Source organism: Carassius carassius, chromosome 19 (genome assembly GCF_963082965.1).
Source record: "Carassius carassius chromosome 19, fCarCar2.1, whole genome shotgun sequence".
In the NCBI taxonomy this organism is placed as follows: Eukaryota; Metazoa; Chordata; class Actinopteri; order Cypriniformes; family Cyprinidae; genus Carassius; species Carassius carassius.
The window spans coordinates 21,903,747-21,930,641 of record NC_081773.1 but is presented as its reverse complement, the minus strand read 5'-3'; the positions used below and the strand labels follow the sequence as shown (position 1 = coordinate 21,930,641).

Sequence of the window (26,895 nt, the reverse complement as noted above, 5' to 3'; positions counted from 1 at the left end):
GGGAGAAACAAACTTTGCTTCACCTGAAACTTCAGACCCCAGGAGAATTGACTCAGGCTGCGAGTCTGGAACATCGGACAGTGTCCGAATCTGTGACAAGGAAGAAACAGGTAATGTGTATGGCCGCACCCTATTATAATGCACCACCTGTGCCCTCTTACCAGCATCAAAAGGATTTACAATCCTATAAGTCAGTCCCAGTTCACCACATGAGTCCATGACTTGCACAATTTTATAAGCTCCTGTCCAATGTGGTGCCAGCTTCATGCGACTCTCCACCGGGTTGTGGAGCCACACCATGGCACCTACATCATAAGGCCGGTGACGCAAGCCAACATCATGGTGCAGTTTTTGACGGTCGTGGGCTGCCTCACTGTGCATCCGTGCACTGCTAAAGGCAGAGTTCAGTTTTGTCATCAAGGAGGAAACAAACTCAGCATGCGATACCGATAACTGAGAGTCAAGAGCTCGAGAGGGTAACAGCACATCAGCGGGAACACGTGCTTCCCGACCGTGGGTCAAGAAGAAAGGTGTGAAACGAGTGCTTGAGTGAGTGGTAGTATTATAAGCAAATGCCACATGCTTCACATACTCGTCCCATTCCCCACCATAAGTCAACAGTGTCTTAGCCAGTTGATCAATCAGAGTTCGATTAAAGCGTTCAACCATGCCATCTGATTGAGGATGGTATGGCGTGGTTCGAGTCTTTTTAATGTTCAGCAAACGGGAGAGAGTCTGAACCACCTCCGCCTCAAACTGACGACCCTGATCTGAATGCAAAGTCTCTGGAACGCCATGAAGTAGAACATAGTCCTCAAACAGACAATGTGCAACTGTCTGTGCTGACTGATTTGGTAAGGGATACAAGTTGACGAATTTAGTGAAGTAGTCTTCAACAACCAGCACATAACGGTTTCCTTTTGATGTCGCTGGCAGCTCTAAGATGTCCATGGCCACTCTTTCAAATGGCCGCACTGGCGCACGGTGCGTTGGAACAGGACTGCGCCGTGTCTGACATGCCTTGCACTGCTCACACCATTCCTTGATGTCTCTGTACATGGAAGGCCAGTAACAAAATTGTCTTGCTCGTTCCCACACACGCTCTGAAGAGAAATGGGCAGAAACTGGGGCTCCATGCAATTGCAAAAGAATGTCAGAAATTAGTGCAGAAGGAACAACAATTTGGACTACAGGTTTACTTGTGAGGGGGCAGCAAACTGAGCGGCATAACAGTCCATCAATGATAGAAAGGTGGTTGAATTCAGTCCAAAGCTTCCGTAAGCACCGAGAAGCTCCTTGTAATTTTCTCCTGGATGGTCTTTGGGAGTGTGCCACCCAGTTCAAAGCAGTCTTAATGTCAGGGTCAGCATTCTGCATAGCTCTAATGTCTGACAAATTGTGGGACAGCGCATTAATGGGAGACATGCCATCTGAATTTACAAGTGAGTCTTCCGCCGTCGCACCACCTGTACAATCTTCAACTTCAGAGGAATGTACAATGTCAATGCTTGTTTGATTAGAACTCACCACATTTACTTGCAGCGCCCCTTTAACACTACCCTCCGCCACGTTTGTGTCAGGTGTCTCAGGGCGGCGAGAAAGCGCATCCGCGTTCTTGTGATGTTGTCCATTCTTGTGTACAATGACCCAATTCAATGGATCAAGCTCCAGGATCCATCTCGCTCGTCTCCCTGTTGGGTCATCATCAATGGACAGACGCCGAAGAGCTAAGAGTGGTCGATGATCTGTGATGATGGTAAATGAGGCAAGTCCGATGTGGTGCTTGAATTCCCTTACTGCCCATACAATAGCCCACAACTCACGATCAAATGTGGACCAACGCTTCTGTGTGGCATTCAATGCCCGGCTAGCATATGCCACCACATGTTCGCGCCCATCTCTGTCCTGTGCAAGAACTGCACCGACAGCCAGGTTGGAGGCATCAGTGTAGATTTTAAAGGGCACACTGAAGTCAGGCAATATCACAACAGGCCCAGACGACAGCACATTTTTCAAGTGGTTAAATGATTGGTCGCATGTAGCGTTCCACACAAAGGGCACATTTTTACCAATCAGTTGGTTCAGTGGCGCAGCGAGTTTTGAGAAATCCTTGACAAAACATCTGTAATAAGAACATAGTCCCAGAAATGCTCTCACTTCAAAAGGAGAACGGGGAACTGGCCAGTTTAAAACTTTCTCTGTGTTCTTGTGGTCGGGCTGAAGACCCTTCTGAGAAACTACATGTCCCAGGAAGACTACATGATCTCTGGCAAGGTGGCATTTTCGTGGGTTCAGTCTCAACCCTGCAGATCGGATTCTCTAAAACACCTCTTTAAGGCTTGACATGTGTTCCTCAAAGGTTTTATTGTAAATCAAAATATCATCGAGGTATACCATGCAGATGTGCCAAGGAAGCCCTCTGAGGACCAGCTCCATTAGACGTTGAAATGTAGCTGGGGCGTTGGAAAGGCCCATCGGCATAGATCGCCACTGATAGAGGCCCTGTCCTGTTGTAAAAGCCGTCTTTTCTCGGTCCTTCTCTGCAACTTCCACCTGCCAGTAACCGTTGGAGAAGTCTAATGTGCTGAACCAGGCAGAACCTGCTAGTGCATCCAGTGTGTCATCCACTCGGGGCAGAGGATGAGAATCTTTAATAGTCACACTGTTTAAACGTCTGTAATCCACACAAAAACGCCAGGTGCCACATTTCTTTCTCACCAAAACAACCGGCGATGCCCAGGGACTACAGCTCTCCTTAATCACACCATCTGCAAGCAAATCAGCCACCTGTCTTTCTATTTCAGCACGTTTTTCAGGGGAGGCACGATGTGCACGAAGTTTGATGGGAGCCTGCTCACCAGTTCTTATGTAATGTTTCACCAGCTTACATTTGCCAACATTCTGTTTGGATGAGCTGAAGATGTCATGGAATTCCAACAGCAAGGCTGACAGTGCAGCTTTCTCTGAATCAGAAATAGGTGACTCGTCCAATGATATAGGAGGCGCAGCTGTGGAAGGGGTCACTGCAGCTACATCAACTGGGGCATGAAATAGCTGAACATTAGAATTGTCAACTGAGTATAACTCGCCCAGGTGCATCCCTTGTTTCAATAATATGTCGTGTCCAGTAGGATTCAAAATCCGAGCCTTTGTCAGTCCATTGTGAACCCCAGCCAGTGTGTGAGCTACTATTAGACTGGAAGAATCTGCCACATTGGGTTCAAGGTATCCAACAAAGTCACTTGTTGCATTAGCTGCATTATGTAGACACACTTTGACTGGCACCACTGACTCACTGAGAGGTGGCACATTTATAGTGGTTGCCAGTGACACATTGCAGCATGACGGAACAAAGTCTTTGCTGGTTAGTAGAGGAATCGTGATGTCCCACAGTTGGAGCTTAGCATGGCTGAGGTCCAGTAAGGCATGGTTTTTCAACAGAGAGTCCCAGCCCAGCAACACCGTCTGTGTGGTCTCTCTTAGCACATGAAATACATGCTACCATGACTCAGTTCCCAGCTGGAATGTTACAGTGATGGTGCCCAGTGTATCCAGCATTTGTCCATTCACTGCATGGGCTGACACATAGTCTTTTCTCAACGGGCGATTACGAAGCGTAGGAATTGACATACGAAAATCTGCACTCATAAGAGACACACTGGAACCAGAGTCGACTAACATTTGAACCTCCATGCCTTCAATAACTCCTCTCACATATGACACTAACAGCTCCTTGCCAGCGTCCGAACTTAAATAATTGTCTTTTGATACAGAATTACAGTCATCGACATTGTCAATTTGAGGGCCCATAGGAAACATAGCTGGTGTTTGGGCCGCAACATCAGCTACAGTCAGTTTCCCGGCTGATAGCGGCGCGCTTCTCTGTTAGGTGACATGAAACGCACTCCCCGCTTTCTCGAATCATCTTCATAGCTGTTCCATCTGCGAGAACCTGGGCTGGGGCTGCGTCTCGCAGGAGACAAAGGAGAGTGTGAGTCTTTATAGTTACGCATGTCCATACCTGATGTACGCTCATCACAGTGCTGGAATTTCCTCTCAGGTGAGCGGCCTCTCCGAGTGCCATCAAAGACACGTGACTGGCATCCTCGACCCCCGCAGACACACTGGCACCTTCCATTAAATGGAGAGCGGCTTCCATCCCTCTCGTCCATCGCTTTAGAACTCACTCTGGCCTTTAGTTTTTGATTTTCATCACCCAAGCGCCTCATTTCCATTCTCATATCCCTCATTTCCTCAGTCAATCGATCCATAGCTCTGTGCAGCCCTCCATTATCAGTCACAGAATAAACAGCAGCCACTCCTCCTCCATCATTAGCATTTCCTGCCACATTAACAGTCGTGTAAGCAGTCTTCATTGCGTCTCTAGCGTTTTCACACCGACCTGCAATTATCACAGCCTCCTCCAAATCCGTTGCTCCTTGTTCATGGCACTTAGCTCTGAGCCCAGGACCCAAACCATCAAGGAAACGACGAAATTTTTCTTCCCTTTGGGCTCTGTCGCCGTATTCAGGAAACGCCTCGTCCACTAATCTGCTGATCTCTGCTGCATACACCTCCAAACTTTCCTGCGGCGCACGAGGGCGGGCTGATAGGCTGGCTCTGAAACGATCCATGAACTGCCGCTGTCCGAAAGCTTCCTTGAGTCGTTCTTTGGTCGCTGTATAATCAGCCTGAACAGTATGAGGAAGGCTGTCCCACAAAAGAAATGCTGCGCTGCTCAGCCGCGTTGGTAGAATACGCGCCAGTTCATAATTATAGGACGCAGCGCCATCTCCCTCTGTGAGTGCTCTGACCGCGACCTTGAACTGCCGTGCCCAACAGAGAAAGCTCTGCTTCTCATCACCGGAGAACGGTGGCGGTAACTCAATTCTCACGTGTCTGTTAATCTTGTCGCGGTTCTGTCTCGAATATAAATCATCCTCGTCTTTACACCAAATGATGGCCGCGACAAAGTCGAACCCGCGTGTGCTAACTCCACCTAGAACTTTGGACTATAAACTAACTAGTTAAACACTCGCCGTAACACTGAACCATGTAAATGCGAACAAAACAAAACCGCTGCCACCAATGTAACCGAGCGTTTATGCAGGGTCCGCCTAAACACTTAATAAGTAATAAGAAAACAATAAAACGAGAGACAGTGTGAACTCTTCTTGACTTCATTATTATTCCTCACACCAAAGAGAGCTTCCCAAAAAAAACCCGCAACACTCTAGAGTAGAAAAGTGCGCATGCCCATTGCCTATCTACAGCAAGCCCCGAGGGGATAAATGCATTACACACACACACATATAAAGAGCGCCCGTACATCCAGAATTAGTGCAATATAACAGGATCAAATAAAGTCTGTTACATTGGGTATCACAAACGGAATATAATACTAAAAAGTAGGTACTATCTTACAGCGGTCTCCTTTCCCCCACAATGCATTGCATCACGTCACGTTGGGGAGAGAATTTACCAAAGCCCGCCTTGAGAGCATTGAGAGTGACGAGTAGTAGACGAGAGTATTCAGATAGAGCAGATTATAGATAAATAGATAAATACATAGATATATATAGATAGATGGTAAATGGACTGCATTTATATAGCGCTTTCAACAGACCACATGGCCATCCAAAGCGCTTTACAATTTTGCCTCACATTCACCCATTCACACACACATTCACACACCGACTGCGGTGTCTGCCATTCAAGGCGCCATCCAGCTCGTCGGGAGCAGGTGGGGTTAGGTGTCTTGCTCAAGGACACCTCGACACTTGGTCAGGTGGAGCCGGGGATTGAACCACCAACCTTCCGGTTTGTAGACAACCTACATGAACCACTGAGCCACTGCCGCCCAGATAGACTACAAATATAGATAGACACACAGACAGACAGACAGATAGATATAGAGATATCGACCAACAGCGACCCAAATGCACTCACTTCCCTACAGCACAAGCTTTTCATCGCAGTTTCCATGGGACAGCACCCACACAAGCACCTGCCAAACATAGCGACACACACGCGGCTACGTTTGCAACAACATTTTCACCGGAGGAAGAGTTAAATGCTTAGAATCGTCCATATAGTTAGCATGATGCCTTCTATTTCTAGATGACAAAGACAAAGTTTACCAGTACTACGACACTATGACAAAGGTTACCGGTACTTATCTGAACTAACCTCATAATCACTGCCACTATATATATATATTTATATATATATATATATATATATATATATATATATATATATATATATATATATATATGTATATATATATATATATTAGGGCTGTGCAAAAAATCGAATGCGATTTTTGTGCACATCTCATCAGTAAAGACGCTTCTGTAATTAGAAGTATATCTCCAGCACGTGCGTTCGAATCAGGGTTGCCAGGTTTTCACAACAAATCCTGCCCAGTTGCTTATCAAAACTAGTCCAATCGCGCTTCCAGGAGGTTCCCCGATAAAAAATTGCTTCCCGGGGTTACAATATACGTTTTTTTAGCAGGGTTGCCTTGGTAAAATTCACATTTTAGGTGCTAAATATCACGTTATTTGTCGCTTCGACCCGCGGACATGAAAAACAACCACAGACTTGGCAACACTGGTTGACATTTACTTCACCGAGCCGTAATTCACTGACAATCTACACAAAGTTCTTTGTCGATTTTGAGAACGATTTTGTGTTAGTTGTCGGTAGACTACGGCTCTGTGTAGTAACTGCCGCTCCACCTGAACCAGTTTTGCCAAGTCTGTGACTGTTTTTCATGTCCGCGGTTTGAAGCAACCCCAATACCAATAACGTGATATTTAGCCCCTAAAATGCAAATTTTACCAAGGCAACCCTTCCAAAAAACGTATATTTTAACCCCGGGAAGCAATTTTTATCGGGGAACCTCCTGGAAACGCGATTGGGCTAGTTTTGGACTAGTTTTAAGAAGCAACTGGGAAGGATTTGTTGTTAAAACCTGGGAACCCTGATCTGAATACACGTGCTGGAGATATACTTCTAATCACAGGAGCATCTTTACTGATGAGATGCGCATGAAAATCGCATTCGATTTTTTGCACAGCCCTAATATATATATACATACATATATATATATATATATATATATATATATATATATATATATATCATACATGTTGGCTCTTGCCCAGTGCCGTATCAGTCAGTCCCGGGCCCATATGCAAAATACGGGCCCCCTTAAACAACACACCCCCCCCCCCCCCACATTAAAGATACATTTATAGACGTTCAATGTAATGTATAAAGAAAATACTTTAATAATATTTCGCAGTAGATTTTTGATTGATAATAAAAGGTAAAAAGACTAATACATTTTGTTTATATTATTCTGTTATCCACAATGTCGAAACAACTCAGCTTAACCCAAAATACAAGCTCTGTCCATAAAACTGCGCTGTTATGCGCTTTAGCCAGAGAGTTGCACTTAGGCCAAGAAGCAAATTTATTTATCAAGAATAAGGAGGTTGGGTTCCTTCAACTGTAGTCCATTCTTGTAAAAATGGCTTAAATAGATAAGATAATTGTAAAAAAATAATAATAATAATAATAATTAGTATTGCATTTTGCCAGATTTTATAGTGTAAACATATTCAAAGTGCGAATAAGAACAACTTCGAGTGGGATGCCAGGTGTGCAAAAAAAAAAAAACACTTTCAACTATGGATCTTGGCACGGCGGCCCAAAATGTAAAAGTATAAAACTACTCAGTCATTTTGGCACGGCGGCCAAAAATGTAAAAACACAAAACTACTCACTCATTTTAGTTGCATTCTCTGGGCCTTTCTTTCAGCAAATTCATCCACGATGAACGTGGTGTTTAATTCACGGCTTCGTGCATTCTCGATGGAAAGAATTGCCAGTCCCGATAGTCTGTTTTGCGACATTGTGCTCCGCAAATTTATTAGTTTCTAATTTTGAAAATGAGCGCTCCGCTGAAGCAACAGTAACATGGATGATAAGAAAGAGAAATAAAACTGTGCACATGTCACTGAAGCTAGATGGGATAGAATTGTTTTCAACAATCAAAAAATTGGCCAGATCTTGAACTGTTTTCATCCCAGAGATTTGTCTTTTAAAGGCGGCACGGAATGCGATCAGTTGTTGTGGAAGGGCTGGAGACAAGTCTTGGTTGTATCTCTCCACTAACCTCTGTGCCCCTTTGTATATTGCGTTCTTCTCCTCAGTTGCAAGTACGTGGCTGGACCAAAAAAAAAAAACTGTCTATTTTGGGTAGTTTTTGTGTCGTGACTAACTTCTCCACCTTCTCTTTTCTCTTTAAGGCCCCACTTTTATGTTTATATTTGTCCATCCTTAATGTTCACAATGTAGATAGCCGGTATAGTAACCTCTCACACTGTGTCTTTTTTTTTTTTTTTTTGGCGCGACCATGGGTCATGTATAAATAAATGATGGTGTAGTAGTCTACGGCAGCCGCGGGGTGCAAAAAAAATTATAAACGCAAACAAGAAATGACGAAGAAATGAGACATTATGGAGAAATAAGAAATAACTACACATGATATGCATAAAAAAATAAATATTGCTGCCACAAATTAAAATTAAATTGAAAAAAAAATTGTATTAAAAGCTGGGGCGGGCCCCCTATTGGCCCAGGCCCATTTGCACGTGCATACCCTGCATGCCCAGACGCTACGCCACTGCTCTTGCCACCTCTTCCTCATCCCAGTCAGTCGCTATAACGTTAGTTCTGATGCTGCGTTCCAGGCAGGTTTTCATACCACTACTAATGACTTTGTACCATTCCAGGCAAGTTACGCCAAACTTTCTGAGTGCAAGGAATTGTAACTAGATTATTTATTTTATTGCAACGTTACATTGACCTAAAATCGTTTTTTCAAAGTGTACCACTTTCGTAAACACTGCATCCGTAGGGGCTGTCATCGTTGTTTCACGTGCTGTGTGACCTCGGAATTCGGAGTAGCTTCATCGATCTAGTATGAGACACGAGTTCACGGGTGGGAAGTCACGGGTTTGACTGCCGTTCCAGTGCACTTTCACGGGTTTAAGGTTGGAAAAACACAGGTTACGTGTTGCCTGGAACGCGGAATCATACTAGGCTGAGGCTACCTTTCCTCGACTTTTCCCCAACGTGACGTCATCACTGAGTTGCGTAAAAAAACGTTAATACTGAAAACTTAAAAAATAGGTATTTAAGACCATTTTTGAGACATTTTAAAAATGATATACATATCTTGAGTGATTTATGTACCCATTAATTGAAAGTGGTGGTTAACCTGCAACATGGCCTTTAAGGGGCCAACTTAATGGATGTAGCTTGATGTAATGACTCAAATATGTAGGTCTTTGGAGAGTTTTAGGTTACATTACATTTATGAAATTAGATAAACAACCTGAAAAGGGGAATGGCTCAGTGACCAAAACAGAGATGAAAAAAAAAAGAAGAAAAAAAGATGGATGTACAGACATACAGTTGGATGGACGATAGATAGATAGATAGATAGATAGATAGATAGATAGATAGATAGATAGATAGATAGATAGATAGATAAGATGCAAATGTTGAATGATTTGCGAATAACCTTAAAACCTTCACACAAAAAAATCATATCTTGTTGAACTGAGAAAAAAAATACATTTTATTTTATATAGTTTTCATATGCTACTTCAGGAACCCCTGTTTACGTGCGGCTGCTCAGTAATCGATACCTATGACTGAACTGATGATGGCCATTGGTTTCTACCTGCCGCGATGCACTGCTGCTGGTAGGTTGGGCTGGTTGGGCGCATTTGAAAGAGTGCTGCATCGAGTCAGCTGCTTCCAGCTCCTCAACAGATCCTGTCTGTGGCAGACAGTGAGCGAGTGAGTGAGTAGCGAGCGAGTTCGTGCGCGCCAGCGACTGACACGCGCGGAGAGGAAGAACCAGCGTCCAGCGTCTGTTCAACTCACTTCGAGCACTGGCCGCTGTCCACCAGGACCTGCTCAAAATGATCCGGACCGTCCTCTGTTTCCTCGGATTGCTCGTCGGTGGCAGTCAAGGTATGGACGCGTGATTGTAAGAAGTGTGAGAGAATAGAGAATAGACTTGTTCTTAGCCATTGCACTGAAGGGGTCTATCTGAATGAGGGGGACGTACGAAGAGTGGGGCGGATTTGTTGTGTGCTGCTTTGCAGTTTGGGCACGTCCCTTTGGAGAAAACATTTCTTTTGATAGATTAAGCTTACCTTTTATTAACAGCGCAAAGCATCCCTGTTTGCACTTGTTATCGTAGACTGGTGAGAATTTTTGCAGACGTTTCTCAGGGTGTTCTGGAGGAGATGAAGCGTTTGCTACATTAAGATATGGACTGAATTTGATCTAATGATAATTTCAGGCAAAACTTTTTTATTTTATTTTATTGTTTTTGTGTTGCATTTACATGTAAATGCAATGTGCTTTGTATCGTAATTTACATGGGGAACAGTAAAAATCACTGGTTTTGTTTGTATAGATAGGCTATACAGAAGTACATGAATGATATAAGTTGCCTACATGGGATATAGGATACACACAGAGAAATGTGTGTGTGTGTGTGTGTGTGTGTGTGTGTATATATATATATATATATATATATATATATATATATATCCATTTATTTTACATAAAGCAGTTATTTTCTTTTTTCTTTGGTTTATTTTCTAACCAAAATAAAGGTTGCGTTTATGGGGGATTTAACACACATAAACACACATCAGTGGATGTATATAGTTTAAAACACGGCTCCGGTGACTCAAGCGCGTCTTTGAACTTGAACATCAGCTGCCAAAGTCTTGTGATGCTTGTGTGTTTTAGAGGCTGGTACTTCCCACGCGACGGCAGATGGGGGTAGAGCGCTACATATTACTAGCCCATTTAGAAAGAGCGACCATCATCAACAAGAACTAGCGATGTGTGCCAAGACAGAAATGGAATGAACCTAGTGGGAAATCGTTGGATGGCAGAGTGTTCCTTGGATCTAAATGGATCTTGCAGGTTTAAGTTAGAGCGAGGCTAGCTATCATGCTAATCAACCGATAAACGATGAAACTACATACGAGTGCATTTTCATATGAAACTTGGTGTCAGCCACTAACTTACAGTTTTCACAATAAGAGGTGACGTGGTCATACAGTGTCTTGAATTGTTTGGAGGAGATCCCAGTATGACAAAAGTGTGTTTGTCTGATTTTATTTTGTTTATTTTATTTATTTATTTATTGATATTTTGGAGGGATATTGGAATGCAGGTCCAGCATAACCTAAAATGAACATACTTGCGGCCTTCAAAGGGTGTTTTGAGCACAAAAAACGAATATATATTATATTATATTATATTATATTATATTATAAATTTATAATACCAATACCAAAGCGCCATGTATGAATGAACTTGAACAAATACAATATAAAGTGATTAAAATGAAAAGCATAAATGTTAAATATTTGACCAAAATGATACAAAAGTGAAATCCATTGGTGTTTTGTTAAAAGTGTTGGTTCGTCAACAAATCTTTCCCAAATACCATTTGAAGAACTTAATTGCTTACCTTCCTTAAACTGTCTACAGAACAAGCACAAAGTGTTTTATTGCATCCTGTAAACTAGAATGTCTTGCAGATAGCGGTTGGACTTGGTGAAGGAACATCTCTGTCATGAATAAACTGGGATGCATTGTTCTTGAGTGCAATGAATTAACTATTAATGATGAATTAATCATCTCAGTTGAATATTTGCTAACAGACGCGAGGCATATTGTTTCTTCAGTTTGTCTTGTGTTGTAGAATTAAGAACGCTGTAAAAATAGCTTATGACAATCATATAATTGAAACTTAGGGTTATTATTACAGTATGTTGTCTTTTTTACGTAGATTGATACACAGATAATAAGACTTGATTCACTCAAGAACGACTATAAACAAAGTCCCTTTAACACTGGCAGTGATTAAATCACTGAAAGTCACAGATTTTCACACTGTACTGTTGGTAGTAGCTGTTCCCATTTTTCCTTGTATCAGGTGCTGGATCACTTGCTGGAATCCTAACATTAGCTGCCAGATCTGTTGCTGCTCTTTTGCATAAATTGACTCATTCTCTCTTTTTGAAAATTAATAACATCCGGTTGCTTTGTCACTGCCAATCACTGTCATTGTGAACAACCCTTAAATGATTTAATGACTCATTATTGACAGAAAAGAAACTTAACTTGTCTCCACCAGCCTGCAGAAAGGGCCACTGAATGAATCTTTGTTCGGTCAAAAGATATGTTAATTAAAATCCCCACCTCTATAGTTTTAAAGTAATGACATTTTTTTTTTGCCCCGAGCAAGGTTGCGTCAGATACATATACTTTATTTATTAATAATTTTATTAAGAATACATTGAGTCAATTTGAGACAAGTAGCCAACCTCACAAGCAGTCACATTATGATGTCACTCTTCTAGCATAACCACATCCCCCTGAGAAGCCTTTGTTAATTAGTGCCTCTCTTGTTGTCTTATGAAGTTTTTTTTTTTGTGACTGACAGTTGCAATGAACCTTGGCTTCATCATTTTATCATCAGTGAAATCTCTTGATGATATAGGCTTGTTAGAGTGAGCGTGTGATGTCAGTTAAACTGTAATTTAGCTTGGTGTTCTCTCATGAATTTCATCACGGCGCAACACCTGCTGCTTGGATGGTGCACCTCCAGGGCTGTTGCTAAAGTTGGCGTGGCCTGGGAATTTTTGTTTTAAAGCTGATAGTCTCAAAAAAGGCAGTACTGTCTTTTCACTTGCTTTTTTTTGCTGTCAGCATTGTTGGATTGTCTTCAGAGAGGGAGAGCAATTTGCTGTGCTGATATCCATTAGTACTCTAGCTCTTGGCTCTCAGGTCTGTGTTATTGTAGGTTGGTTTATAGCGGTGTGTGTGTGTGTGTGTCTTCATTGAAGCTCCCGGTGATAAATTGTGTGCAGTGCTGGTCTCAGTGGACATAGTCCTTCGAGGTGTTAAGTGCTATAATGAAGGGATTCCTCCAAATCTCAAAATGAATGCTAACAGTGGAGCATTAATAGATTCATGCCCTGGAATTGTACTCCGTGTGTGTGTGTGTGTGTGTGTGTGTGTGTGTGAATGTGTAATGGTTTGATTAGAACACTGTAACACCCTCTCTGAGGGTATTTCTGTGGGATGTGGTTGTAAATTAGTGAAATGAAAGTGTGTGTGTTTGTAGGTCAGGATTTGCCTACATTGTGGGGACCAAATGTACTCACTGGTAGTAAAACCAGAATTTAGCATGGCGTCCTCCATTAGGAAGACAGAATGCATACTAAATGCATACATTCTAAAACAGCATACTAAATAATGTCTTAATAAGTTTAAAAATGCAGATCACATTCTGTGAAGGGTAATATAAGAGATATAAAATAACATTAGATAAATACAAACACAATTAAAGTCAATGGAATTAAATAGGAGCCTTTCAATGATTTAGCTGTACTGAATCATTGTGCATTTGAGTTACTTTTCTCAAGTAAGTGCAGTGGCGGACTGGGACAGTAAATCAGGCCGGGAATTTGACTCCACCCCAGGCCACCTCTGTTACTGCAGCCACCACCACCCAATTCATGTGTCCACCAGACTGCTAAACTCTTTGGCTCTTTCAGTTGTTTGAATTGGGTTATACTTAAAAAATAAATCAAAATCTCTAGACTGTGGACGGGCAAAATAATCAAATGAGGTATCAATAAGTATCAAGGCAATCACTGTCTCTATCATCTTTCCTTTAATCCCCCTCTCTCTCTCACTGCACATTGAGTTTCTCTGCAATATGAAATAAGCACTTTCAATAATCTTTATTAATTATGCAGCCATCAATTGTATGTCCCAAGGATCACAGTCCTACTACTGATGACCTTATAAATCATAAAAGCACATATTTTTCTAAGAGTATAGCCAGCATGTTTAGTTTTGCTTATAGCTTAAACTTTTCTTGAAGGTTTCCTTCTCTGACTCAAAAGCTGAACTGTCCACCCTCTCTTGTTCAACAGCAGGAGCACTCGCAGCACTAGTGCTACTGTTGCTTCCTTCACCACCTTCAAAATAAATAAGCATTGTACACTAGGCTACATATTGTAGGCTAGAAATGGAAAATCAATTTCTGGTCAATTTTGGCACTAAAAAAATACTGATGTCTAAAAATGTCATTAAGATGCTCTTTTAAAACATATATCATTATATTTGTTATATATATTTTTATAGATTTTATCTATTGTAAGTCGCTTTGAATGAAAGCGTCCATCTGCCAAATGATTATGTAAATATTAGGGTGGAACAGTTCAACTTTTTCACAGTTCGGTTTGTTTCACGGTTTTAGAGTCACGGTTTCGGTCACGGTTTATGGAAAAACTATACTTTCAAAAAAAAATTATCATATTATTAAGAATATTCTAACTACAAGCAAGAGCACAAATAAATACAATAGAGTAAAGATACAAATAAAATAAACTGACTTCCAGGTTTTTTTTTTTTTAGGTATGTCTTGCATTAGTTTTTAGTAATCAAATGTAAAACATTGCATTTTGGACTTTAATAAAGATTATTCTTTATTAAAGTAAAAAAAAGCTTTTTAATCAAGAGCAGTGAGTGATTTCTTTGTTATGGCTGTTCGATTAATATAAAGACTGTCACTTTAAGAGAATGCACTGACCCAGTGTTCGTTAGTATTAGTATTGAACAAGAGTGAATTTTTAAATGAGTTTTTTTTCTTTGTAATGTCTGGGAATCCAGAATGCGCATCAATCAACAGAAACATATATTATTTGAACCCTGTTTGTTTTACGTTTTATTTATAGTAAACCATTTTACAGATGCTTTGTCAGATTTAAGTTGAACAGCGGTCCCAGCGCGTGCCGAACCGTGTGTGGTGAACTGAACGGTTCGGTTTTTTCAGAGAACCTTCCCATCCCTAGTAATTATAAATGTAATTCTGACCTTACTGGCGAACATGGCTGGGATTTTGCAGCAATTTGCCGCGTCTGTGCCTGGGCTTTTCTCCTTTTTATACGTTGCGTCTCTGCTCCTCCTTTGCGTTTACGCTCCATTTTTTGCGCGATTTTCTAAGATAAAGCCTGCCTCTGGATATGGCCAATTAGGCAGTGCTTTGCTGATGTTTGGTCATGTAGTGATGTCATTTTCACTCAGCGATCGCCTGATTCGTAGATTCATAAGTCCGTCAATTAATTCGCAGTTGCATACCAGCCTATTGCACGTCAGCCTGATCGACTGCACAGCGGCAGCCGGCAGGCCAGAATGACCGTCAGGCCACCGGGAAATGTCCCGGTGCTCCCAATGGCCAGTCCGCCCCTGAGTAAGTGTGACAGTGTTCACTGCTTCAAAATATTAACAGCTGTTCTGGGTCTCATGGCTAACGTCTCAAGTCATACTGAAGTTCAAAGGTTATTTATTATTTTTTGTTATTGAACTTTCTATTCACCAAAGAATCCCTCCAAAAAACAAGAAGCTTTGTTCCCAAGCATTTTTTACAGTTAACTTTTTTAACCTGTAACTTTAAGTTTAAGTTTAACTTTAACCTGCCTTTGAAAACGTACCAAAATATTTTTTTTTTTTTATTCGTTAAATTATTGTTGTCCGTTTAGAATACATTGAAACATTTAGTTTATTTAGACATCTGAACAATTTATAGAAAGGCCTGTATATACTTTAATAGATCTGTCAATAACAGAATGACTAATAGGGATTAAGATAATTAAAATTTTAGGAATCCTCTTTTCTTTGTATGCACTCTCAAAGACAATTGCAGGGTTCTGCAGCGTTGTATATCAACAAACTTGTAAATTACAGTGTTGCTCTAAGCCCTCCTGTGGTTCAGGGGATGACATATCTAAAATGCTGCCATTTTTCTTTACATCCTTCCAGCCATGTTTTCTGTGTTTTTATACTATGTAACAGAACTTGGAGCTTGCTATAAATAGGATAAAACACTAAGCTGTTCTTATAAGAACACACTGGTGTGTGACTTCTCTTGGTGCAGAAATTGATCTTATTATGCGATTAATTGAGTGAATAGAGTGCCACACAAGCTCGTATGGAAATGGAATTGCCCCCTGCGGGAGTTCTATATGAAAATCAATTTAAAAAGTATTAAGAGTCAGCATGCCACTCCATAGAATAGAGTCCAATTTCACTGTTAGTGAAATGATGTTCATTTTAATGGGTGTTCGCTCTCGATTGTTCTATAGATACCCACCAGTACTCCATCCTATTAAAACTAGTTGTGCTTTCATCTTGTTCCACTTTCAACTTTGATTATGATGATTTAAACATACAGCATGGTTCAGCATTGCTCTCTTCATTATTTAGTCCAATTTTGTTATTTTTTACTGTACGAATGATATTATATTTGAAATGCCCAAACTCAAACTTTACAAATTAGTTTGCTTCTGTTTAAATATCAGATAAAATATGACATTTCAGTCAGTTTTTGCAGGTGCAAGATTGCAGCCAATTGATCTGGTAAGCCCATGATCATTTGATGAGCTATAGATTTATAAATGTAGTAAATAAGTAGGGATGGGTCACTATTTTTGAATATTCGATTAGTTGATTTAATTATAGAATATCGATTATGTTATTGTCTTTAAAAATACCCCCATGTTTTCCGTGCTGACGTGGTGGTGACACATTCATGTAAACAGAGGGTGGCACTGCCAATAACGCACCTAAAAACTGTCAAAGACAACAGAACTTGTGTGGCATAAAAAAAGACTTGCGAAGAATATAACGGTCAGTTACATTATCTTGGGATGATATATATCAAATAAGAGCTCTGTGCTGACCACAAACACCCACAGCTGGGTAAAAGGGGTGGCTGAAGCCATATTCAGAAAGGGGCAGAAAACAAATAACGTGTTCTAGGGAGAGATTAAAGGGACATGGTTAGCAGTAGCCTGCTACAGTGCAAAACATTTAACTTACACTCTAATAAAGGTGTTTCAGAAGGTTCTTCACAGCAATGCATAGAAGAACCATTTTTGGTTCCACGAAGAACCATTCAGTCAAAGGTTCTTTAAAGAACCATCTCTTTCTTACTTTTTCATAATCTGAAGACCCTTTTTTCACCACAAAGAACTAAGGATGCAACAATATAATTTTTTCAGAACCGATCCGATCCCATACCGAAAATTCGGTATCTGCTGATACCAATCCAATCTGATACTAGCACAATTTCTTTTTTTTAATTCAATGTAGAATTTCTATACTTCTCTAGGATGACCTGATCGTCTATCTTTTGTGTGTTAAACACAATCTACTACATATAGATAACTTAATTTGAATGAAAAATAACAAATGAAAAAATATATAATCACAATATATGACAAAAATACTATTATAAACCAGGTTAGTGGATAGTTCAGCAGCAGCAGGATATTGGTTTATTTCGACTCAGAGGGAGTGTCTGCCATGTTAAAAAAGTGAAAAACTTAAGTAATTTGTGGCTTAATGCTTACTGGAGATGCAAGACGTTTCAAACGATTCAGTCCGATATGGTGAACTGGTTTAACTTGTTCACTTAGAAGAAGCGGTTAAATCAAACTATTCGTTTGTGAACCGGACATCATTAGTACAAAGGGAAGACATAATAGGGCCTTTCTCACTACTTTAGTTTCAGAACTAAATGAACAGTACTAAAGTACTGGGACAATTTTGCACAAACTATTTCCAAGTACCATTTAAAGGGTTGCATTCGCACCGACCGTGTGTACTAGGACGTGACGTAAGCCGGTCGACAGCAGTGTAATTTGTGCATGGTGTTCACCATGAAAACAAAGAAGAACAACGTTAACAACAAGAGGATGTTGGACGCTGTCATCAGAGCTGTGTTTTTGTTGTGTCTCGTGGGTTTCACAATAATGGACATGGAATGTCAACGTATACGTAAAGCGATTGAAAAAATGGAAAGGAGGACTAAGAATCTCCAATTCAATCCCAATCTCCAACTGGCATTGCTACATAGAGCATCACAGTCCCGCCCACAGCCCGAGAGAGCTTTGGTGCCGGAAGTAAATTTTCCATTCATTTCTCCCATTGACTCTCGGAAAAATACGTATCTAAAGAGTTTTAGAGCATGTCTGAGGATAACCAGCTCAGTCGTTAACACATGTCGTTGCCATTACACAAATGTTTAGTAAATGCACAAAAAGGTATGCCTAGGCTAAATATTTTTTTGACAGTGGCATCATAAAATGCTTGATATGACTGTCTCATACCATATAAAGGCTACAGTAGCCTAGCTAAAGTGGACGATAATGCTAACGAACGTTACCAACATCCCTGCAAAACTCACCAAAACTGTGTAGGTCTTGTCCCTCATCCCTTACAAAACCCACAAGCTGACCCTCGGACACGCTACACTAAACTAACGTTACATGACCCTACCTGAAGTGGTTTTCACCCCTTTGAACACTTGTTTTCCTGCTTTATATGGGAGCATATACTATCACTTAGTACAGCCGTAGCTGGTTTTAAGTCTACCATGTATGGTTACGTTTTTATGGCTTATACCCCAACTGTCAATGCAAAAATTTTATTGAATTTTTACTTCCCGCACCGGCTGTGGGCGGGACTGTGATGCTCTATTGCTACAAGTGCCTGCACTTCAGCATCCGTCCATCTATCACTGTTCATCATACTTGCAAAATAAATTGACACAATGTTTACAGTATGTTCACACAGTGTTTTAAATCATGGCGGGTGAGGGTGTTTTCGAACGCGTCTGGCCAAACAATGTCTACTTACGTCATGGGTAGTACCAGTTGTGCTGGTTAGACCCTGCTCCGGAGTAGGAGCTAATTTGGTTCTCGCACCTAGTTCCGGCAGTGCGAAAACGCCCAAAAGTGGGTAGTTCCGCAATTAGTTCTGGTACTATGAAAGGCCCTATTGATATGTAGTGTATTAAATGTGTGCGTTAGTTTATTGAGCCTTTTCTTTGAAAAGTTTAAACCTCACTGTGCGCTCTTGAAGAGAGTTTCATCGTTGTGACTGTAATACACAGTTTGATTGCTGAATGGAGGATGACAGACAGCCGCAGCGGAAAGAAGAGTGTAGATGAACTTGAATTGACTTAAATATTAATCTGTACCTCACATTAAACTATGGAACAGCTTCAGAACACTTGAAATATAGTGCACAAAAAACGTTTTTGTGCCTTTCGTGGGGCTCAACAATAACACATAACAGTATACGCACAATATCGGATTTGGATCGGTCTCGTCTGACTGATATCCAAACCGCAGAAAATGCCAGTATCAGAGCCGATACCGATCCTGATTATCGAATCGATGCATCCCTACAAAGAACCTTTTGTGAAGGTTCTTCAGATGTTAAAGGTTCTTTATGGAACCATTTAGACAAAAAGGTTCTTCTATGGCATCATGAAGCACCTTTATTTTTAAGAGTCTACCACATGAACAGAGTAAGGAGAAATTATTTGAAGGCGATGATGAATGATTTGAAGATCATGAGCACCACTGACAAACATCAAATCTTGTAACATGTGTGGTATTGAATGTGAAAGTAAAAAACAAGTGTGCGTTCATAAGCGATTTCAGTGCCCCACATATTAATAACCATTTCCTGATGCCCACAGGAAATGCATCTATCATTCATCTATTACCTTTAGGGGTTAATTGTTTTTTTTTAAATGTCCTAGCCTTATGTGCATTTTATTTTTTGTTAATCAATGGACTATGTTAATAAGTACTGTCATTTGGTTGTTTATTATATTAATGTTTCAGCATGCTACAATCATTATATATCCTGAGTTAAGGTAGCCTATCTTCTGAATTAAACAGTTTATCATACAGATTGAAAGCGTAAATCCAATCTCTCTGTTTATGGGTATTTGTGCATGCATGCGGGGAGGGGTGCAATTTTCGAATAATACCCAGCGATTTTCGAATATTATTTTTGCTTGGAATGCCCATCCCTATAAAATAGTACACTGTTGTGCTTTGCTCAATGTTTTCTACATCTGAAACATTGAGGGATACTGAATTTAAGACCACCAGTGCATTTAAGAAATGGCTTGGTTGGTTCTTAGACTTTTTGGAGACATTTTGGAGATAATTGGTTCTAGTGTTCAGATATGAGAGTAAAGAGACTCTGGAGAGCTGTCTGACACGTTTTTCCCAGCGGCGCAGTGCTGGCAGCAAACACCCTCTTCAAAAGTGTACACCACATTTAGATTAGAGGACAGTGATGAATTGAGACCATAAAAAGTAAGAGAATAAAAAATGAGCATAGGCCGTGCAAGGCTGTAAGGCTTAGGTCTCATAAATCCAAATCCTTAACTACTACAAGAGTGTAACACTCTCAAACAACCAGGTTGGATGCATCATATGTTTAGAAGGATTATGACTAAAGACAAGCAAAAGGAGTAATTTTTTTTTATTTGGTTTTATCTGAGAAATTAGAAATTTGGGTTGATGTGATCTACTTTCAGTGTTCTTTAAAGTTGACATGAAATTACTTTTTTCTAAATACATCTTATTGGTTTTATTGTGAAGAATTTATCCATGCATGTTTTTTTGTTTTTGTTTTTTTAGATTGTAATTTTCAATCAAAATGTCATAATTCAACATCTTGTCCGCTTTTCCAATCATTTTGTCTGCTTAAACTCCACCTCTTTCTTAATTGAATGCAAGCTCGCATTCAGATCTGCCTCCATTAAATCAAAAACCAATGGATTAGAGTCTCCGTCCTGCATTTGTTTTTCTTTTGTCTTTTTCAGTAATCAATTTCACTCGGATGTACATGGCAATACAGAAGAAAAGATTTGTCACTATTTCTGTTACATTGTGACTTGAAGCAGATAGTGCACTTCATCTGACCTATTTTTTTTCTGCAGTTTCTGTGATGAATAAAAAAAATGATGATGATGATGATGATGATGCAAATGGTTTGAAATTCAAATGTTTTTGGGAAGTTGAGAACCTGAGGTGTGACATTTGGAGTGCTATGTTAATTATTTTAATGCTAATTCAAAGCTTTTATGAGTTTATTTAATGGAATATTTTGTACTTTTAATAAGCAATTTGTCAAACCGGAGGACCATTTAAAATTACCTAGTTAAGGCAAAATCTTTAGAAAATAGTAAATAAAAAACAAACAAATTCAAAAGAAACAGTGTGCTGTGTTTTTCTTCTGTGGTATTTTGTGCAGACATTTAAGCACATTTAAAAAAAAACAATAATAATCTGGTAATAATAATAATCATTGTGTCAATAAACCTCCAACCACATGTCTGCTTTAAACAGTGTTAGGATTCATTTTCTGCAATAGAATGGCTTTGTGGTAAGTGTGTTCAGCAATCAGCTTGCATTATCCCCCTGAAACTCAAAAGCACTGCTTAACCTTTTTAAGAGGTACCAGTCTATCTCCTGGAATAGCGAGTGAGTAATAGAGGGAGAAAGACCAGCAGAATTTAATGAAAATAACGTGTGAGTTATGAAAATACGTCTCCTGAAATGTTGTAAAATGAGCTCCAGCTAGCTTGGGACACTGTTCTGGGCTGCTGTGCCTTATGGCTCAAAACAATGGCAATAATGAGGACTGCTGGGAGGATTTTTAACCGATCCCATATCAACTAGCAACCGACCATTACTGCTAAGCATAATATAGCTCAGTTTGCTGTGAATGATGCATGTGTATTGTTGGAAAAGCTTGAGTCAGATTCAGTCACACTCTATAGGTTCCTTCATATAAAAATAAATTCTCCCCCGAAGTCATTGTGAAATGGAATATCTTTAGCTTCAAACAGAGATATGCAGAGGACATTATCTGGACTATTTTATTCCTATGTGCTCTCAAACTCTCCGTGTAATTTTAACCAGAGTCAGGTCTGTGTGTGCCTTCAGTGATAATGCAGTTTGACATTGGAAAGTGACCTCTAAACATATTTGCGTGGCCCTGAATTTAAGAACTGCTGCAGCGACATTCGAGCCGAACATTGATAGCTGCTTTTAAGGAGTAAATATGATATGTATTTCAGGGTGAAGTAAATGAATGATTAAAGCTCTGTTTGGCCCTGCTGCCACAGTACAACCGAAGAACATTTCATCACTGTGATGAAAGCTTTCATGGCCAGCCACTGTCTGTGCAGAACCGCACACAGAGGATCATTATTTAAAGCACAGATAAGTCGTATCATGTGACAGTTGTTGCTTTAATGATTAATGTAGCCACAGATCAGTGTGTCTGTTGGAATAGGGCTGCTTTTCGTAATGTTAAATGTGTTACTGAGTGTGCTATGTAGAGTTTGACGATGTTTATCTGATTGTTTTTTTTTTTGTTTTGGCAGTGGCTTTGATTCTCACTGTTGTACTACGGTGCTACTTAACAGCTTTTAGTAATCGTTTTCACACTATTACTTGCTGTGTGATGTGTGGAAATGCTAAACTTGAGATATGGAATCATTATACTGATTATAAATTTTTGCCTACAGTGTCGTTTTTCAAGATACACATGGTTCCTTGGCAGGTTTGATACGCAGTGCTGTTGGTTACAATAAATTTTATTTATTAACACAATTGTTTTACCATTTTGTTAGTTGCTTTTGCACAAAGCATTTTCTCATAGCTTCATAAAATTACAGTTGAACCACTGATGTCACATTTTGTCAATGTCCTTGGTACCTTTCTTTGCCTTGAATGTGGTAGGTCTTACTGGTTTGGAATGACATGAGGATGAGTAATTAACCCTCTGGAGTCGATTAACGCGTATAACAGCATTATCATTTCTGGCTGAACTATCCATTTAATATACACCGATGAGCCATTATATTATGGCCACCTATCTAATAACCTGTGTGACTTCCTTTATCCCACAAAACAGTGGCCGAACATCAAAGCATTGATTCAATGAAGCAAAGATGTCATAATGTCAATAGCAGGTCCTCCAGTTCCTGTATATTGCGAGGTGGTGGAGATGTTGTGCAAACCCGCTTTTTGATTGGGTTAATTTAAGGTGGCATTAACAGAAATTCACCAATGTTCCTCAAATCACTCCTTTATGATTCTGGCAATGTGGCAGAATTTGACATCTGGAGCCTTTGGATTGAAATCGAACAGCATCCAGCATGACCAATAAGCCAAATTTAATTGGAAAGAATGATTGTGCATGTAGGGCTGGTTATTGATACTTATTGAATTGTTTGTGAGTCACAAGACCTTGATTCGATTTGATTTGGGTATATTTAATTTTTTTCTTGCCATTTTTCTTAAATACAAAAGAAATGATCTCTTTACCAATGCTCTAATTCATAAACGAGCAGTGTTTCAGACTGATTCATAATGATAACTCTGATAAGAGAATCAGGGTACTCTGGTTGCATTGTTTGATGTTAAAGTCCCCATGAAATTTAAAATGAAAGATTTTTGGGAGTTAGCATCAATATGTTAGTGTTAAAGTTATCTTTAAGGTAGTGTGCTCCCAAACAGTGATAAAATTCGCATTTAGAAGATATAAGCATTCAAAGCTTGCAGTTCATCTCTTCTGCCAAAACGGCTCAACAATTTTTTTTGATGTCACATCATACTTCATCTTCTCATTAAATCTTCTGACCAATCAAATGCTCTCTAGAATCTAAAGCGCCCGCCTCCTGCACTATAACTATAGACCAGTCACTTGTTCACAGTGTAGTATTTCCTGTACAGTGAATACCTCGTAGTGCACAGTGTAGGTAATAGGTAACAATTCAGTGTAAATATGCTTTCGACTGGTGCAAATTAGGTCTGGTTTCACGCTGTTTCATGCGAACCATGGGCGCGCACAGTGTGATCCGGACTTTGGCTCCAGTCCAGAGACATCATAGCACAGAGCAGATCATATGCACAATTCGGCATTTATTAAAAATATTTAGATCTACACAGCCTCAGCATGATTATGATGACCACTACTTTGTTTTTACTTAGAGTTTTATATTGAATCTAGGGGGTAGCTTTACCGAGCAGACATATTCAAAACGCTATTGGCTACTTTAAAAAGGGGGCAGGGCTGCTCGATATGTCCCGTCCTCTCTTCCTGTTTCCTGTTTTATTATTATTATTATTATTATTTTAGGATTGCTATCCTAATAGTTGTAAAGATAATTATTTAAGACAATTTTTACCCAGCTCCAATTGTGGCCACAAGTCATGAAAGAGAACTTTTAGCTATATGATTGAGTACATTCTTTCACTCTTTTTATCTTAATTGTATTGATTGATTGTCAATGTTCCAGTTTTAGCAGTTTATGTTTGTTGCCATGGAAAAGAAAAAAAAAAGAAAAAAGAAAAAAAAAGAAAGAAAGAAAAGTCATATCACAAGATTTGAGCAAATGCAGAGCTGATCTGTCTGATATTTTAATGACATGTCAGTAAATTACTTTTCATAGAATGAGACACTCATGGTTTTAAATTAATAAGTGTGGACAGCATTTATATGCTTGTGCAGTGTGTCCATACAGATTGAAAGTTTGGCACCAGGGATTTCTCCTCATTAACAAAGGATCTGGACAGACCTGGTTCATTACACAGGCTGTGTAAAGAGTAAGAGGTATCTGATGGCAGGTTTTTTTCTCCCTCCTGTCCGCTCTCTCGCTTTTTCCTTCTCTTTATCTCCTCAAGTGCAAATGCCTCAACTGAATCAATGCCGGTAGATCCCTCTTTAATTAAATCTACAAAGTGAGGAACAAGGTGATATTTGCTTTCTTAAATGTAGCAGAATCTCAAAGACACCACTCTACAAAACTCTACAACAGAGCCTGAGTCCTGGCTTTGTGTCTGTGTGGCTGTGACAAACGCCATACTGGGTGGAAAACTAGCGTTGTTTTCACACTGCCAAGCCTGATGGCTCAATTCAAAGTCAGCTGCAGTAAGTGATTTATGGCTTGGTTTTAATCAGCCTGCTGAAAATGCAATTAGAAAGGGTTCCCACCGTGTGCAAATGAGCCGTCCCAAAGCCACTCGAGGACGCATGCTGTTAATTAGCTGGGTAGGGCACCTGTTAGTGCTCTGTGCTGGCCAGCGCAGAGAAGAAGAGAAGGGTCACGTGGCCACAGGGAAAGAGGGAAGTAGTTACCCGAGGGTGCGAGAGTGTGGCAAGGGTAAGGCACTTGGTTAGTGAACTAGGCTGGACCGAAGAAGAAAACGACAGCTCTGGAATAAAGTGGTCGATGTAGAGAGAAAGGCTACTGGTAGGATTGTTGCTTGAGATATCAGTGATGGAAGATGTGCAATGGCAGAAATAAATTGGAGCACTCGTGATCTTTAAGAGCGGGAGGGAGCTTGTTAGTGAGCCACAGGAGGCTTTGCGGTTCGAATGGATCAAAACTACACGGAAAGGGTGGAAGCAGTGATATGGTGAGATAAGCAGGTGTCAAATGTGCAAGAAAAAATCAGGTGAAAATTGGAAGGATGTCAATGGTAAGGTGAATAAGAGGAGGAGGAAGTGGGAATGAGATGTGTATGGTGTCAGGCTAAGCCAGGAAATGTGTGGTTACCAAGGTAAACTAAGACAATTTATCAATTGGTTTTACTTAAGGAGCTACAATTTAATTTGGACATCAAGTAGAGATACATTTTTTTATATCTAAATAAATAAAAATAGAAAAGTAAATTGTTTTGTATGCTACATTTTGAATTACAGTATAAATGTACAGTACAGCATGATAAATTGATATTCATTTCGTGATTTGCTCATTTTGCTCGGGGTGGTCTTAGCGCAGTGGATAAGACGCATGCCTGTGGTGTGGGAGACCCGGGTTCGAATCCACTGTGAACCGCCAGTGTGTCCCTGAGCAAGACACTTAACCCCTAGTTGCTCCAGAGGCGTGCGACCTCTGACATATATAGAGTGGGGAAGTCGTGGCCTGGTGGTTAGAGAATCGGACTCCCAATCGAAGGGTTGTGGGTTCGAGTCCCGGGCCGGCAGGAATTGTGGGTGGGGGGAGTGCATGTACAGTTCTCTCTCCACCTTCAATACCACGACTTAGGTGCCCTTGAGCAAGGCATTGAACCCACAACTGCTCCCCGGGCGCCGCAGCATAAATGGCTGCCCACTGCTCCGGGTGTGTGCTCACAGTGTGTGTGTGTGTTCACTGCTCTGTGTGTGTGCACTTCGGATGGGTTAAATGCAGAGCACAAATTCTGAGTATGGGTCACCATACTTGGCTGAATGTCACTTCACCTCACCTCACCACCTCACCTTTTTTATTAGTGTTACTAAATTATCTGTGTTTATTTATTTATTTATTTATTTATTTATTCACTCTCATGTCATTCCAAACCAATAAGACTTTGGTTAATCTTCAAAACATAAATAAATATATTTTAAATGAAACTTGAGAGATTTTTGTCATTCCATTGAAAGTCCAGGTAACTTCAAATATCTAATTTAAATGAGAGCGAAGGTTAAAGGGAATGGAAATAGAATCCATTGTACAATATATACATTTTTTAGCTGATATGCCGTAATGATAATTAACGGCTGATAAATTTAATATTGTGCATCTCTAATGTTAAGTGGCATCCAAGCAGTGTCTTAACCAGAACAACCTTATATCAAACATTGCAATTTATTATGATATTTGTCTTATTTATTAAACCAATAATTTACAATTCAAAACATGTTGTTGTCACGAGGCTGTGTTTACCCTTCTTGTATAGAATGTTATATGTTTATGCTATTCTGCCTGATTTAGCAAGCTTCAACCAGTGCCAGATTAAAGTGCCAGATTAAAATACCATAGAATTCAATTTGATGGTTTGCTTTTGAGCCAATGGCAAATGACATGGGATGCATTGTGTTCTCTTAGCCTGTTTT

At 40.1% G+C, this 26,895-nt stretch overlaps 1 protein-coding gene across 3 annotated transcripts in view; it reads left to right on the top strand.

Moving 5' to 3' along the window:
- The first annotated feature begins 9,796 nt into the window (after positions 1–9,796).
- LOC132095391 (neural cell adhesion molecule 2-like) overlaps positions 9,797–26,895 on the top strand; it is a 208,300-nt gene continuing 191,201 nt past the window's right edge. For all 3 annotated transcript variants that reach the window (XM_059500322.1, XM_059500321.1, XM_059500323.1), the window contains exon 1: positions 9,797–10,059. In XM_059500322.1, the coding sequence (XP_059356305.1) occupies positions 10,008–10,059 (52 nt within the window). In that variant the 5' untranslated portion in view covers positions 9,797–10,007. The remainder of the gene's footprint in view (positions 10,060–26,895) is intronic.